A 16342-nucleotide genomic window follows, 5' to 3' on the forward strand; every position below is an offset into this window, starting at 1 on the left:
AGCTGGTGGAGGTGGTGATCGGGTGGGGGGGGTTCAGTGGGTGACTTGGGGTGTGTTCATGTGGATGGTGGCAGAGGGAAAGAAGCTGTTTTTGTGTCTGGAGGTTCTGGTCCTGATGGACCGAAACCTCCTACCAGAAGGGAGAGATTTAAACAGTTTATGACCGGGGTGGGAGGGGTCGGCCACAATCTTTCCTGCACGCCTCAAAATCCTGGAGGCGTACAGGTCCTGGAGGGAGGGCAGATTGCAGCCGATGACCTTCTCTGCAGAGTGGATGATACGCTGCAGTCTGGCCTTGTCCTTGGCCGTAGCTGCAGCGTACCAGATGGTGATGGAGGAGCAGAGGATGGACTGGATGATGGAGCTGTAGAAGTTCACCATCATCTTTGTTGGCAGACTGAACTTCTTCAGCTGCCGCAGAAAGTACATCCTCTGCTGAGCTTTTTTGATAAGGGAGCTGATGTTCAGCTCCCACTTGAGGTCCTGAGTGATGATGGTCCCCAGGAAGCAGAAGTACTCTACAGAGCTCACTGTAGAGTCTCCCAGGGTGAGGGGGGTGAGGGGGGCTGGGTTCTTCCTGAAGTCTGCTATCATCTCCACTGTCTTTAAAGCATTGAGCTCCAGGTTGTTCTGGCTGCACCAGGACACCAGCCGGTCTGTCTCCCACCTGTAGTCGGACTCGTCTCCATCAGCGATGAGACCGATGATGGTCGTGTCGTCTGCAAACTTCAGGAGTTTGACCGACTGGTGAGAGGAGGTGCAGCTGTTGGTGTACAGGGAGAAGAGCAGAGGAGAAAGAACACAGCCCTGAGGAGATCCAGTGCTGATGGTCCGGGGAGCAGAGATGGTTTTTCCCAGCTTCACGTGCTGCTTCCTGTCAGACAGGAAGTCTGTGATCCACCTGCAGGTGGTGCTATTAAAAGCATCAGTTTGAAAGTATGGTGAGCTGGTGTCAATCTCTGACCCTAACTCATTTTTAAAATGTGAATTATATCCTTCCCTGCACTTAGTTTATGTCAGTTTTTTTCTGCTCAAAGGTTGATGATTAAAAGCAGGTAGATGATTACAAGCACTGTTAAAGTTAGCAGAACTATAGCGTGAACCATGCATAGTGTGCATCATCTGAAAACTTCCTAAATCAAAAAGAATAAAAAAGAACAGCTACATCGCTTTAAACAGCAAACTAGAGCACGTTTAAAAGCCCAAAATCAGAAGGCGTGAAACGCAGTGAAGAGCAGATCCTGACTGAGCCTGCGGCTGAGGTGGGAGGGGAGGATCAGTGTGTGGGGGAGGAGGATTTGCCTCCTTTTCTGGCAACACAGAGCTGAAGGGTGAGCTTTTGATGGCGGAGCGTGACATGAGCACATTTAGGAGGTGCGACTACAGTGTGACAGCAAACACGCTTGCCAGACATCCGAGCACGAATCTGAATGGTTGTGATTCATATTATCACCTGTCGACAGAAATCGACAGTGAAAAACAAGTCTTGCATGAAGCAGCTTGACTTGAAAGAAAAAAAAAATGTAGTGAGTGACACTTGTTTATAAGAGTCAGACTGTCAGTGTGTGACCCAGTCAAGGGCACAAACACACCACAGGAGTTAGTAAGGATGTTAGAAAGGCCAGAGGAGGTCTCCGAGCAGAGCTTAGACTCCCACATCCTGTCCACTTCCACTCCTCCTCCTTTGGAGTCCATCTCAAAGCTCGCCCTGCGTGGCTTTGTGTCCTTTGTCAAAGGTGTTTTCACATTTTCTTACCATCCTTTATAACTCCTGCTCTCTCTCTTTTTCTCCGGGGAGAGACTCTTTGGTACAAGAGATTAGAGCTGGTGCTGCCTAGCAACTGAATTTAAAAAAAAAAAAAAAATGGCAGCTACAAAAGGGGCGCTCTCCTTCTCCAAAGTCTGACCTACATAATCCCAAACCTCTGATCATGCAACACAACAACATGATGAAAGGCCCACTGTGATTTAACCCTCAAACAAATACTTGCCATCACTGACCCTGCAGCTCAAAGAGCGACCTCGTTTGCCGCAAAACACCAAAGAGTCACTTCTGAAATCTTGACGATGCCTAATTAGAAAGGAAGAGGAGGCTGTGAACATTATTGGAGATGAGATGAATGCATTTGTGGAGATAGCAGCCGAGTGGCAAAGGAGATTAAGGGAGATCACAGCAATGCTGTTTGCTTCAGAGAGCGAGAGCGAGCGGCGGAACCTCCCACCGTTCACAGACTCCTCTCTGCTCGAGCCACAGGCAGACAAAGTACAGGAAAGAGTGGAGGGAGATGAAACAGCTTCACTTTTATTTCTTCTGCTTATTGATCAAAGGACTTTAAAAACAAAAGGGAGAAGAAAGCTGGTGAAACTTTTGCAGCCGATACATTGTCACGTTCATCTGAGCTGACCTTTTATTATCTTTGACAGTAACTTAAAAAGCCTAAAAGCTGTATTGAAGACATTGAGGTCATCAAAGAAATTGTTGATGCGAGCATTCAAAACACAAAAAGCATCCCTTCAGAGATGTTCAACTGTCTGAAAAAGTACATTATTGCTTTCGTCCAATCAACAACCTCTTATTATTAAGGCTCCAACATCAGTGAGTAAAAAGATAAAATGTGGCTTTCATGTAAAAAATATTGTTTTTTTTAACTGCTTCATAAACTTTATCACAAATTTGCACAAAAAAACCTGAAACTGTATCATAAACTGCTGGTAAGCACTGATACAGATCTCTTAAAGACACTTCATGATCTATTTTTCTATCCTCTCTTTTATACACGTCCATAAAACTGTGATGTCAAAATAGTGTTGCAACACAGTGAAAAGCTGAATTAATACTATGTAAACAAAGTGTGCAGAGGGACCGTGTACATTTCTATTTGATCTTGTGCCTTTACAGACTAATGATTCGTTTGATATTATTCTTTTTACATTACATTACATTCCTCCCTTTTTGTCAAATAAAGACTCGCAGTCACTCACACTACAGCAAATTAAGACTTAATAGAAATGATGACAAAATTACAAACTATTGCAATCCAATTCAAGCATCATTATCATATGCATATATATATATATATATGAAGGTAAGAAAGAAAAGGTTACCAAATATATATATTACATTACAGCTTATATATATTGTTAGAGTTTTGAGTGTTCCGTTAGGCTGGGTGTGGCTAGGTACTTCGCAATACAATATATTATAATATTTTTGCCCACGATAATCGCGATATGGCGATAATCGATGTATCGCTGGAAAATTCATCCACGATACATGATGATATCTGTGTGGCTGAAGAAATTCAGAATTAATTGACTGCACTGAATCCATTTCACAGGAATTACAAAACATTGTCAATCAATTTCACACGAATGACAGCCAAGTAAAACAAAGTGTATTCTGCACAGTGGCTCCTGTCACACACTATGATGTGTTTGCGTGCTCCATAATGTTAGAAACAGAAAGGTTTTGGGTTCAGCATCTTGTTGCATTATTGACCAGTTGTTACCTTTTGGGTTTTATTAAAAAAAATGTTTTTGAACAACTTGGGTGTTGTTATATTTCATGTCATTATTAAATATTGGGCTCTAATGAAGGAGATAAAATAAACAACATGATAATAGAGGCTATATATAAATAGAGATATAAATAGAAAACATAATATAAAAAGTATAAAAAATATATATATATGATTCCAGCTGTGCTTCGTGTTTTTGGATTGTGGGAGTGCCTGAAGTTAACAAATTCATTGGGAGGGAGAACATGCAAACTCTGCCTGGGTATATCTACTTCAAAACGTCTGCATTACGATGAGTCAGCACCTTTGTGTTGCTGTATTGTGTTTAAGGTTTGCTCTTAAAGGAGGGATGGCAGTGGTCCACTGGGCATCTGATTGTGGGCAGGATAGAGCTGTGTGAACTCTGGTGCTCCGTGACTGCTGCATTTTCATGGAAAGAGCCTCTTCAGGGGCCTGCGTGTTTTCAATACGCTCATTTACACATCAAAACAGCACAGGAAGGGGATAGTGCTCAAGGGGGAGGATCGCATGAGGAGGGAGGGCGGGGTAATGAAGGATGCTTTATTTTCTCTTTTTTTCAAGTCCTCAGGGGTGGGAAGGGGTTTAAGTCTACGAGGGAGGTGCATCGATGCCATAATGATTACTTTTAATAGGACCCATGACCAGATGGAGGTGTTTCTACCAAGCAAACAAAAACATGGCTGAGGTTTTTTTACACTTCTTAAACAAACTGAACAAATCCTACTTAAATAGACTTGGTCAGAGTTGATTTGTTGTAAAGAATACAAAAAAAGCCCTGTTAGACTTACTGTCTGTACAGAAATGTATCAAATACACTGACTTTTTAATTTGAGTCTGTTTCATTGAGTTTTAGTGAGTTATAAGTTTCACTAGAGGAGCTACAGGAGGATTTCCAGGCTCAGAAGAAGCAGTGGGCTAAAGAAAAGGCTGATTTGTTGAAGATTAATAACAAGCCTCAGGACCAGGAGCAATCGCTCTCCAAAATCAACCCAGCCAGCAAGGCGAGCCCGCCTAACCTCGAGGCCACCCCCCTGGGCACCAGGAAACCCCGAGGGCGGGCCTCCGGGCAAGGCCCCCGGGGAGAGCCCTTCACCTGGCCCACAAACCAGCCACCACCAAGCAGGGTCACACAGCCTTAGACGGTGCAAGGACAGCAGCCCCGGTCCCGCCGCCCACCAGATAGCACAAGCCCTGGTGCGCGACCGACCGACAGCCGCCACCGCGAGAGGGAGGCACACTTACGGCACACACCTGGTGTGATATAGCAGCCCCCAGCCAAGGCCCCCCGGACCCACCTATTGGCCTGCAGACAGCAAGACAGACCCCAGCGAGTGCCACCCCCCAGCAAACCGCATCTTCCCGAAGAGCCACGCAACCCTACCCTAGCCCCGGCCCAGATGCCAGCATCTCCCCTGCACGCCCACCCCCCACACCGGTGCACCACGCCACCCCAAGCCCACACATCACTGGGACCGCCCCCAAGACCACCAGGAGACGAGGCCGGCACCCAGCCACACCCGAAGAGGAGGGGTACCCCTACACCCTGCAAGGCCAACATGGCCTAGAGAGACCCCGTGAAGCGAACACCCAGCAACACCCCCCCCAAAATGCCCCCCAAAGGCCCACTCCTGATGATCTCCTGAGTCACATAACTAAACTTTATGAATAAGACTGAACTTACTAATGAAATTGGACTAGTATTAGTGGGTTGGTGGAGTCTAGCTCCGTGTTGATTGACTGGAGCTGCTCCAGCCTTCCAGACCTCAGGTAGGTGTTCCTGCATCAGCCACACTTTCCATGGCGCCAAAGGAAGGACTACTGAAATCAACCCCGCTCTTTCAAGTGACTCTTTCAATCCTGGCTCTATCTAAAAGTCTAAGCTGAGAGATTCCTTCTTCTGTGGAAGAGGGGATAAAAATAGCTGTTAGTAGCCAAAATGAGTTTAGATTACTGAATGACTATAATGAGCCCTTTTATCTTTTTAATGTGCACCTAAGGTAAAATTAACTGTCTGTGGTGAAAAAAAAGTTAATTAAAAAAAATTAAAAGATTCAAACAAAGCCAATCTTAGAAGACATACTTGACCTGCAGTCTAAAGCATGTGTTTAACCCTCCACAGCAATCTAATCAGTGCAGCACAGGTGGGACGGGCTGGTTTGTGTCACACACAGCAAGTGTTTGGCTTCTCTGAGTCCTGCCCCCCCCCACACACACACACCCGCTAACCCAGCACCCATGACCTGGAACGTGTGGTCAAAACACCACCAGCCGAGTCTCCGGCTGCGTGCGTTCTCCAAGCAAAACAACCTCTTTTTTAATTGTTGAATGAAATCCACACCGAGTCAGAGTCCAAGACCGGCAGAGCTTGCCTGCCAAAGCCATGCACAATGTCTACAAAGACTGAGTAATGAAAACAAAAAAAGGGGGAGGATGTTGGTAGTTAACCCACATCTAGTTTCTGAAGAAGGAAGGGGACAAGGTATTAAGTGTAACTCAGGCGTTGCATGGAAAGGTGGTTAATTTCCTACAGACATAATCCATTAATACTTTTAACTGGTGTGTCAGAGAGTGAATACCAACAAACCACATTCTGCTGGAATACAAATGATGGAAAAAAGGACGTTCTTACCCTCTAAAGAAGACGACCAGCACAACATTCTCTCTACTCATCTACCTAGTGCTATACTAAAGCTAATTTTCCCCTTCTATGATCAACTTATTGTTCTGTTGTAGCTGCAAATGCTGCAAAGGGTGATGACAGCACACACATTTACACAGAGACAGGATAACCAGAGGGGTCAAACTCATTTTGGTTCAGGGTCAACATTTGGTTCAATGTGTTTTTTGGAGAACCCGGATGTAAAAAAAAAAAAAGAAAAAGCAGTTTATCAGAAGTGTCTCTCTGTTCTTGTGCAGTAATGAATTCTGAAAATGTGCATGTTTAGGATATTTTATTCGCTAGTAACAACTTTACATTTCTAAGACAAGGCAATACATCTTGAATATACTGTACATTTATCCAGATTTATGATTTACAAATATATAATAAGAGCACTCGGAGAGCGCAAACCTCCGTCAAACGCCAAATATCCTCTGCCAGATATTAGCAGTTATCTGGATCAGTGATCATGATCATTATACCATGATCATTCACACTTTAAAGGTTTGAAATACATTTCTATCCCCATTAAAAACGATACAGGATGTATGGGCACACACATTTTTTTTTATAATTAATAATAATAAAATGCGCAATCCTGATTGAATTGAGGAATCAATACAAAAAAGTCAAAGTTTATAAAAATCAGTCAATTGCAAACACAGATATTACTTTTTGGAATTTCAAAACTGATCTAGATTCAGTATATTGGTCCGGATTCCCTCCAAAATGTCATTAAATATTCCATGGTGTTCGGTCTATCTTTGGTTAAATGTTTAAAAACCTGCACTTTGTCGTAATCCTGCTAACAGGCCAACAAATATATAAACGCCAGTGAAAATGTGACCTCCTTGGCAGAGGCAATAACGTAATATTTTCTAAAACAAACATGTACCCCACGTATTTACAGTATTTTAGAAAAATACAAAAGACATATGTGAGAATTTTAAATAATTGTAAGCACTTTACAAAACTTGAAATCTCTTTCGACACTTATACCATATAACCTCACATGTCAAGCTGCAGTACCTTAGTTGTAGTTTGCTGTCCTCACTATAGAATTGACAATATCTGGCCAATAATATTTTACTTCATCTTCTTCTTGTGATTTGTGAACTTGGTACAGTCTCAAAAAAACACTGCGTACTGCAGCTTTAACTGTCATCAATAGCACGACATTTGCAGCAAATCAGTCATAAATTTTGGACAATCCATCCACTTTCTGACCTGCTTGTTCCTTTTTTCAAGTATTTTTGGACAATTTAAAGTAAAATTGAAACCTTTTACAATGATCTCGTTTCACACGAGTGTGCCTCTACACTGGAGTGTAAAAGCTGCGTTTAAAGACTAATTTCCACAATGTTTAGCTGTGTTATAAAAGGCTGCCTTACACCATGTAGTGTAAAAGCTATTATTTAAATGTTTTTACAGGCCATTCTAGGACACAGCGACCCTCGTGCACAATAAACTTGACATTATGACTCGACTGTTAGCTACAAAAAACCGAAGAGAATTTATTTAATAAAATTACGGTTAAAGGCATACTTTTCACCATGAATCAGCAAAAAGGGTGATTATTTATAACAGTGGTAGTTGCTCCAAGCTTAAACACACAGTTTCTGGAGCCAAAGAAAACATGTGTAGGAAACTTTGCCGAACTCATGCATGATATACGGCTCCTAAAAGCTACACGCTTACATAATTTTAAGAATTAAAAACATTATTCATCCCTTCGCTGAGTAACCACAGTTTTTTGATTGCCTGTGCTCAAGTTAATTCTATCAGTGAAACCATGCAATGAGGCTGAAATCCTCTTCACATTTGTGGTCTCAGATCAAAGTCCTGAGTGTTTGCATGAGGATCAAATGGAGCTGTGAAGAGGGCAACAACACTGATTCCGGGGGAGGATTAAGGATGGCATTAATTAAATATATTCTGCTGCAAAAAAAAAAAAACCCAGCTCCTGCATTTTTTAAGCCGATGATGCAAACATCAATGTTCGCCATAGCGTGTCACTCTATTCATCAGCAATTCTCTTTGAGGATTATTGTCGGCGACGCCTCTGGGATATGGCATGTACTTGGAAGAGAACCCATGAGGAGGAAGAACTGCTGGGAAAAAGAACATCTCCTAAACCCCAAGAACGAATGACGGGAAAAAGAAAAAAAAAAACATTAACAATGAAATAAGGGCTCATTTGTTACTTGTAAATCAGCTCCAAAAGACTAAAAATGGGTAAATAAACAATATCTAAGTGTGAGATGGACGTTGGAATAACAGACGTAAGACACATTTTTTAACATGAATTAAATCAGATTTATTATCCTCAACAAAGCCAGAACCAGAGTTATATATATATATATATATATATATATATATATATATATATATTAGAAAAGGCACTTCATTTCTTTTTACCTTCAACAAGTGTATCCAATCAACCTTTGTGCTGTAAGCTGAGGTGAACTTTAAATTAAATATATTTACAATAAATAACACATTTATACAGTTTACGCCACATTAACCTCGCTCAAACAGAGGGAATTCCCTTTTTTCCCCCCCTTTCACAATGTTTAGCTTGTCTACCGTTCAGAACACTAAGGACTGGAATAATATGGACAATAACAATACTGAAAAACTGAATACTGTTATAGATTCCCACGGGGTGTCCCTCGACAGCAGCAAAAACAGTAATCGGCCACCCACTAAAGTCCAGTAGCAGCTCCTTACACAGGGCATAGGGGTGTGTGTGTGTGTCTCAGACGTGTGTGGGGTTGTCTGAGTGCAGGTCAGTCTTGGCCATGTGCAGAACCACAGCTGGAGATTTGTAGTGGCAGTGTGTGTTCCCACAGCTGATGCCGCTGCACGGTTTCCTACTACTAGTCCTGTCCGTCAGCTTCCTGCTGCACAGGCCCTGCCAGGTCTGCAGAGTCTTGGAGCTCCACACCCACACCCCGCTGGTGATGCCCACCACCAGCGACATGAAGATCTTCAGCATAAACACGGCCACAGTAGGAATGGACGCCTGGAGCGAGCACTCGCCCCTGTGACCGTTGAAAGACCCGCATTTCATCTGCACTCCCCTCAACTTCCAGTAGTCCATGTTGAGTCGCTCGTAGAAGTAGCAGACAATGACGCAGGTGGCCGGCACCGTGTAGAGGATGGAGTAGATGCCTATTTTTACCATGAGCTTCTCCAGCTTCTCTGTGTTGGTGCCTTCGGTTTTCATCACTTTGCGGATGTGGAAGAGTGCCACGAACCCTGTGAGGATGAAGGACGTGCCGATGACCAAGTAGCAGGACAGAGGGATCAGGACGAAGCCCGTGAGCGCCCCCGAGTCCATACTCCCCACGTAACACAGTCCTGTCAGCTCATCTCCAGCCACTTTTCTCATGGTGAGGATGATGATGGTCTTTAGGGCTGGGATACCCCAGGCTGCCATGTGGAAGTAGTTGCTGTGAGCTTCAATAGCCTCATGGCCCCACTTTTTGCCAGCAGCCAAAAACCAGGTGAGGGTGAGGATGACCCACCAGATGGATGAAGCCATGCCAAAGTAGTAGAGAATGAGGAAGACGATGGTGCAGCCGGTGGACTCCAGCCCCTCCTGGATGATGTACAGCTCCCCGTGCTCACGATCACAGGCGATGTTCTCAGCTCCAGCCACGGAGCGGATGATGAAGGCCACGGAGTAGACATTGTAGCACATGGAGAGGAAGATGATGGGGCGCTCGGGGTACTGGAAGCGGTGAGGCTCCAGGAGGAAGGTTAGGACGGTGAAGGCGGTGGACACAAAGCACAGGATGGACCACACGGTGATCCAAATAAAAGCAAAGTCTTTATCCTGCCTGGACCAGAAGACGTCCACAGAAGGGGAGCAGCGTGGTGCACACGACTGGCTCTTCTCTACAAACTGGAACTTGTCCGAGTTCTCACAGGAACCAATGGTGCCGGGCGACCGCCCACTGTTGGTGCCCGGCTGCCGGGGTCGAGGGGGCACAGGGAGCATCCCCTCACCTCTCTTTCCCTCCATCCTGGTCTCGTTCTCGGGGGCCTCCATGCACAGAGCATTAGGATCGTTTCTGGTGGGTAATTTGGAGCAGTCCAGGGAGTCAGGCCAGGTGTAGCTGAACTTCTTCATGATGGGTGCACACCTCTCCCTCGCCTGCTCGCACATGGGTCTGCAGGCTGGGATGGAGGTGGACACTTTGTCCGTGCACATGGGGGCGTAGAGGGAGCAGAGGAAGAAGCGGAGGTGCACATCACATCCATAAGCCACCAGAGGAGCGAACTCCTCCAGCTTGATGGCAGCCTCCGTCTGGTCGTCGTGGTCCATGAAGTTGGGCATGCGAGTCATGTTGTAGCCGATCCCCTCGCACATGGGGATCACGATGGGCTCGCACTTGGCCGGTCTGCCTCGCTCCAGGTCGTAGGAGCCGATCTCAAAGCTGGAGGCAGATATGAGCAACAGACAGCAGAGGAAAATCCCCGGTGTGAGCGGACAGCAGCGGTCCGTGTTCATGGTGTCAGTCACTCAAGCCTCCGCAACAGCAGCTCTACTTCTCCATATCACTGACGGTTCCACACAAACGATCACTCCCACACGCACAAAGCTCATTAAAGTAAACGTGACAGATAATGAAGTTTAAAAAGCAGAGCAGAACCGCTGGTGTGAGTCCTCCACATGTGGCAGCGGCTGCTGATGCGGAGTGTAGCGGCTCCAGGAGGCTCCTCCGCGGGCTGGCGCTGCTCTCAGCCTCCGCTCTGAGCTCCACAGAGAGCTGTGAGTGAGAGCGCAGCTCCGCGGGACTTCAATGCTTCAATCCGCCTGTAGGACGGGGGAGGGAGGGACTCCGGGAGACCTGTGACGCTCATGTTTCAACCAGAGACGATCAGGAGGAGGAGGAAGGACCTCTAGTCTGTCCCTGATCCTGGACCAGGCACATTAGCAAAATAAAGTTTAAAGTTTTTAAAGATCATGATTATCTTTTAGTTTTTTAAATGCTAGTTTAGTGGTGCAGTATAGCATAGATTCCCAAACAGCGGTACATGTACTAGGGCTGGCCGATATATCGAGATTCAAGATCGAGTTGTCTATTAAGGTGAAAATTACAATATAACTTATTTTGTTTTTAAATACTTGTTTTAGGAATTGTTGCTTTCACTAATACTCAGTGACCTTACCCTACAGCAGTGTTTCTCAAATGGGGGTACATGTACCCCTAACGGTACGCGATGGCACTACAGAGGGCACATGACAGTGGAAAATTAACAAACAAAAGCATTAAAAATATGGGGTTTTATTTATTTTTTATTAAAAATGATAATCATAATGATGATGATGGACATTATGTGGATTTAAACATTAACTGAAAATACAAGGGTCAGTCTTAGTCCCACACACCAGGTGTGAAATGACTGGAAATGACACAAACTTTAGAAATGAATCTATTCAGGAGGCACTAAATACTGTTTCATTCTACCTTTCTATAAAATGAGATGATTTAACATGTGTTTTATCTCTAATTCATTCCATCATTTTGCTCAACAGTTTGTTTTTTCACAGTATTCTGAGCAAAATGTTTTAGTCGGACAAAGGGGGTACTTGGACCAAATAACTTTGAGAACCATCGCCCTAAACAAGCCACACTGGCACATATTGTGCAGCTGTTTGTTAATAAATCAGCCTGTTTTGGTGTTTTACATCAGCTAATTTAACCTTGAATCTTTCTGGTCAAACTTAATTTGAATTAAAACTATCGAGATTTCTATCATACAGTATATCACCATTTTGAGAAAAAAAATATAGAGAGATGAGCTTTGGTCCATATTGCCCAGCCCTAACGTGTACCCCTTTTACGAGGGGCACATGAAAACATTTCTCCTTTGGTTACCAACATATCGGAGACATTTTCTGTTTATCCAAAGACCAAAGCTCTGTTTGCACCCCAAAATAATCCCCATTCTTTCATCATTAACTATAGCACAACTCTTCAACTTTTGTTATTTCAACCTAAAAAACCTCAACAGTACATACAGTACATAGTTTAAATTCTTAGTAACGTTACACTATCTTCTCTCTACATGTTTAAAAACATCAAACATGTAATGAAAGGTTCATATGATATAAAACCTGCAAAATGGTCAGAAATGACAAAGTTGCTGTCGTTATACTGTTTGGTTCTATGTAAATGTGTCAGGATTTAAAAATGTGAAATAAATAATACAAAAGATGGAAGGATGTCTTAAATCATAATTATTAAATTTTCAGAGCCAATTCTGTGATTGAATTAGGATAAGATGAAGTTTCTGCAACCTGTAATCCTGGATTAATTACACAAATAAACATTATTTCAGCAAAATAGGACTATTTCTTAAACTTTAGTTTTGGAAAACATGCCATATACATTTTTAATATACTGTCTCAAACAACAGCACATATTGGTTTTACATTACTGATGGAAAAACCAATACTGATGGAAACCAATATAAAGTGTTATGGCTAATATTGGCTAATAATACTAATAGGCTGATAATATCGCTTATCTCTAATGGAAGCCTATGAAAGATGAATGGGTGAATTTAAAGAGTTAATTTCTTCCTCTTTCTTGCATTCTTGGACAGTATTATGATGTTTTATAAACCATTGGAGCTATTCTGGTGCGTTGAGTCATCGCATATGATTTCGAATAAAAAAATAAAAACAAACAAATTTAAATTAGGCTCATAAAAATGCCCTGTTTTTAATCATAGCATGAATCACTAGCATTTCCTAATCATCCTGTAAAATTGTGTTACCGTGAAAGTAATCAGAGACAGACATGCACATTTAGACCAAGGCCACAAAAATCCGACCCACATCAGCAGAATTGAAAACAAAAAGGATTCCTTCTCTGCACTGTTTTCCCTTAGAAAGGAAACAATTCCTTGTGTTCTATTGAACATTGGAGAAAACAGTTATTGCTAATAAAAAGTCAGACTTCATCTTTTACTTTTATTCTACTATTTCATTTTGAAACTGTAAAAAGGAAACAAGAGTGTGTCTGTAGTGTCTTCAAGTTCCTTCAGTCCGTAATGAAAAGGCCCAAATCTTAATATTGGTCATGTTTGCTACAGAAAGGTAATTTGGCACATGTGAATGACCTTTAGTGCATTTCTGTTGTACAGTGGGTATACCACAGACAGACAGTTGTGTGTTCTAAAACACTTGTCTTGAAGCATCCACTCCAAGCTAGCAATAACATCAGTGCTTTATAAATACATTGGATTAGATTGGATCATTACTGACACAAATATGAAGTTTGTACCAATTCAGTTTGTGTGTGATAATGTTTTTTTAGGGCACACTGTAACTTTTGGCCACTATGGGCGCTAGACCTGTAACTTTCACGTCAAGTGCCCCATGTGGCCACAAGCGCCGCAGCACTGTCGCAAAAATCAACATACATTCAGTCAGGTCAGCCTGACCTGTAACTTCGGGATAAGGTTTGGCTCTAAGGGCTGGGTCGGTTAGGCTGGGGTACGAAGCAGTGCTGGGCTTGCGCCGCGGCTGGAGTAGCAGCCGTCACCCTCCTCTCCCCGCCGCCGGAGGTCCGGTTCTCGGCCCTCCTCGCCACGTCGGTGGCGCTCCCCCCACACTCCCTGGCCTCGCTGCCGTCATTGGCCCCCTTCGCCGGGGGTCAGCGCGGCAGAGGGAACCGGGTCTCGGCGGCGTCTTTTTAGCCTCCTCAGAAGCAGTTTTAAACTTTTTGCTAGCCTCGGCCATGACCATGATTCGAACGGGCGGAAAAATACTAGCAAAAGCTTCAGCTCAATGGGTATATCAGAACCTGTGGTCACGCGACTGCAGCAAAGTGATACATTCTCCAGGTCACATGACCTGGCCAAAGACGGTCCCTCTCTACGAACTTACATTAGCGGTATTCCAAGAGGGAAGCCCCGCTCCGAGCATTGATACTGTCAAGCCCTGTATATTGGCCTGAGGAATCATTTAAAATAACTCATATGGGTCAAAAAGTCAGCGGTGTGCCTTTAAGGATCTGACAACTCAAGCTGTTTCTAACTTACTGTGCTCAATTCAAACAAGATAAATGAGTGGTGGATTCCATCTGTGGTGGTTTGTCTAACATCATTAGGGATTATTATGGTGTTTCTGTGTGAAAGTTGCATGCTCTCCCTTTGCATTTGGGCTTTTAATGGTTTACTTTCACAGTTAAAAAACACATTATAAACTATATTCTTGCCAGTGTTATTCTTACTAAGATTAATGATTCCCAACAATTAACAGGCAATGGGACACAGCATACTTTTTCAATGCAATAATGCACTTCAGGTCAGGAGTAAGAAACTTGAATGCCCGACACTGCACACAAATGTAATCATCAAATGTTAGAAACATTGTAACATGATGAAATACTGGCATTACCTGCATCGGTGCTGATGCAGACTTGAGCAACTTGGCAAGTTTCAATTACAACTCTCTGTATTTTCATAATTAAAGGACTTCAACACAGCATATAAAGATAATTTCTAATAGTTTCTTTCACTCCTAAATGCATCATCTTGTTTACAATGTAAAAAAATAGAAAAATATAAAGTTGTTTTTTATGGTTGACTTTAATTGTCTTTTTTGTGATTTTACAAAGAATAAATTAAATACAAATGGAACACAAATGGTTATTCTGTGTTATACATGATCGTTATTCATTATTACATAATCACAGGGACACGCCTACATCAAAACGGTGAGGCAGCAACTTTGTACTCCAAAGTCAATCTGTGAAAAGTGTATTTATCTTCAGTGTGGTTCTAGAAAATACCCCATTCCTCAGGAAAAATGATAGTCCCTGTGGCATTTCAGTGTTGCTGACTCCTAAATCCCCTTTTTCACCTTTTCTGCTCTTGTTTTTGTGTAGTTTAGGCGGAAATCTCCTTTAGCCATGCTGGTCCAGCACATGGTGGGAATTTCCTCTTCATGCTGGAGGCAGTGAATTTGCATCATGTGCTTGTCTTGAAAACCTCAACTATACTGTATGCACCTATTCAGCTCTGGGATTTTAAATGTTTTTTTTTGCAATTAATTAGGAAGCATTAGTGCACTCATCAACAATAGGCAAGGCAAATGCATTTGTATAGCCCATTTCATACACAAGGCAATTCAGTGTGCTTTACACGATCAAAAAATGCAACAGAAAACATTCAACATTTTAAAAATCAATAATAACATTAAAGTCATCAGTAAAAACATTTCAAATCAGCAGTAAAACCTTAAATCAACAATAATATGACTAAAGAGAGTGCCTTTAACTTGGATATAAAAATGTTCACATTGGATGCTGACTTCAGCTCAGCTGGCAGTTTGTTCCACTTCTTTGCAGCATAACAACTAAAAGCAGCATCACCATGTTTACTGTGAGCTCTGGGCTCCACTATCTGATCTGTGTCCATAGATCTGAGAGACCTGCTGGGTTCATACCTGACTAACATGTCACTGATGTATTCTGGACCAAACCCATTCACAGATTTATACACCAGCAGCATAACTTTAAAGTCTAATCTGAGGCTGACTGGGAGCCAGTGTAAAGACTTTAAAACTGGAGTAATGTGCTCTGACCTCTTTGTTCTGGTTAAGACCAGAGCTGCAGCGTTCTGAACCAGCTGTAGCTGTTTGATGCTCTTTTGGGGGATTCCTGTCAGAAGACCATTACAATAGTCCAGTCTGCTGGAGATAAAAGCATGGACCAGTTTCTCCTGATCTTTCTGAGTCATTAAACCTTTCACTCTGGAGATGTTCTTTAGGTGGTAGAAGCTGTTTTTGTGATCTGACTGCTGAATGTAAGATCTTGGTCTTTAGCTTTTAGAGATGGAGACTCAAGGTACTCACTGACAGCAGTCCTCTTTTCCTTGTTACCAAAATAATCATGTCCATCTTGTCATGATTTACCTTTTCTACGCAGTCACACGACAGGTCTATGGTTGTTCAGTGATAGATATAGTTGCGTGTCATCGACGTAGCTCTGATAATCAACCTTACAGTTGTGTAGAATTTGTCCTAAAGGATGCGTATAGGAAGGCTAAACAGAAGGGGTCCAAGAACAGAGCTCTGCGGAGGTGCAGGGCTCTGCCTGAGCATATCCCAGCTGACTCA

At 43.0% G+C, this 16342-nt stretch overlaps 2 protein-coding genes across 2 annotated transcripts; one reads left to right on the plus strand and one right to left on the minus strand.

Annotated features, from left to right (window-relative positions):
- Nucleotides 1-1609: 1609 nt before the first annotated feature.
- LOC114474642 (proline-rich protein 2-like) lies at nucleotides 1610-5208 on the plus strand. Its single transcript, XM_028465071.1, has 3 exons — nucleotides 1610-1736; nucleotides 4413-4663; nucleotides 4753-5208. The coding sequence occupies exons 1-3, from the start codon at nucleotides 1610-1612 to the stop codon at nucleotides 5206-5208; spliced, it is 834 nt and encodes a 277-aa protein (XP_028320872.1).
- Nucleotides 5209-8764: 3556 nt separating this feature from the next.
- Nucleotides 8765-10993, minus strand: fzd9b (frizzled class receptor 9b). Its single transcript, XM_028465424.1, has one exon. The coding sequence runs from the start codon at nucleotides 10715-10717 to the stop codon at nucleotides 8957-8959; it is 1761 nt and encodes a 586-aa protein (XP_028321225.1). The 5' UTR covers nucleotides 10718-10993; the 3' UTR covers nucleotides 8765-8956.
- Nucleotides 10994-16342: the final 5349 nt, after the last annotated feature.

This window comes from Gouania willdenowi, chromosome 13 (genome assembly GCF_900634775.1).
Source record: "Gouania willdenowi chromosome 13, fGouWil2.1, whole genome shotgun sequence".
In the NCBI taxonomy this organism is placed as follows: Eukaryota; Metazoa; Chordata; class Actinopteri; order Blenniiformes; family Gobiesocidae; genus Gouania; species Gouania willdenowi.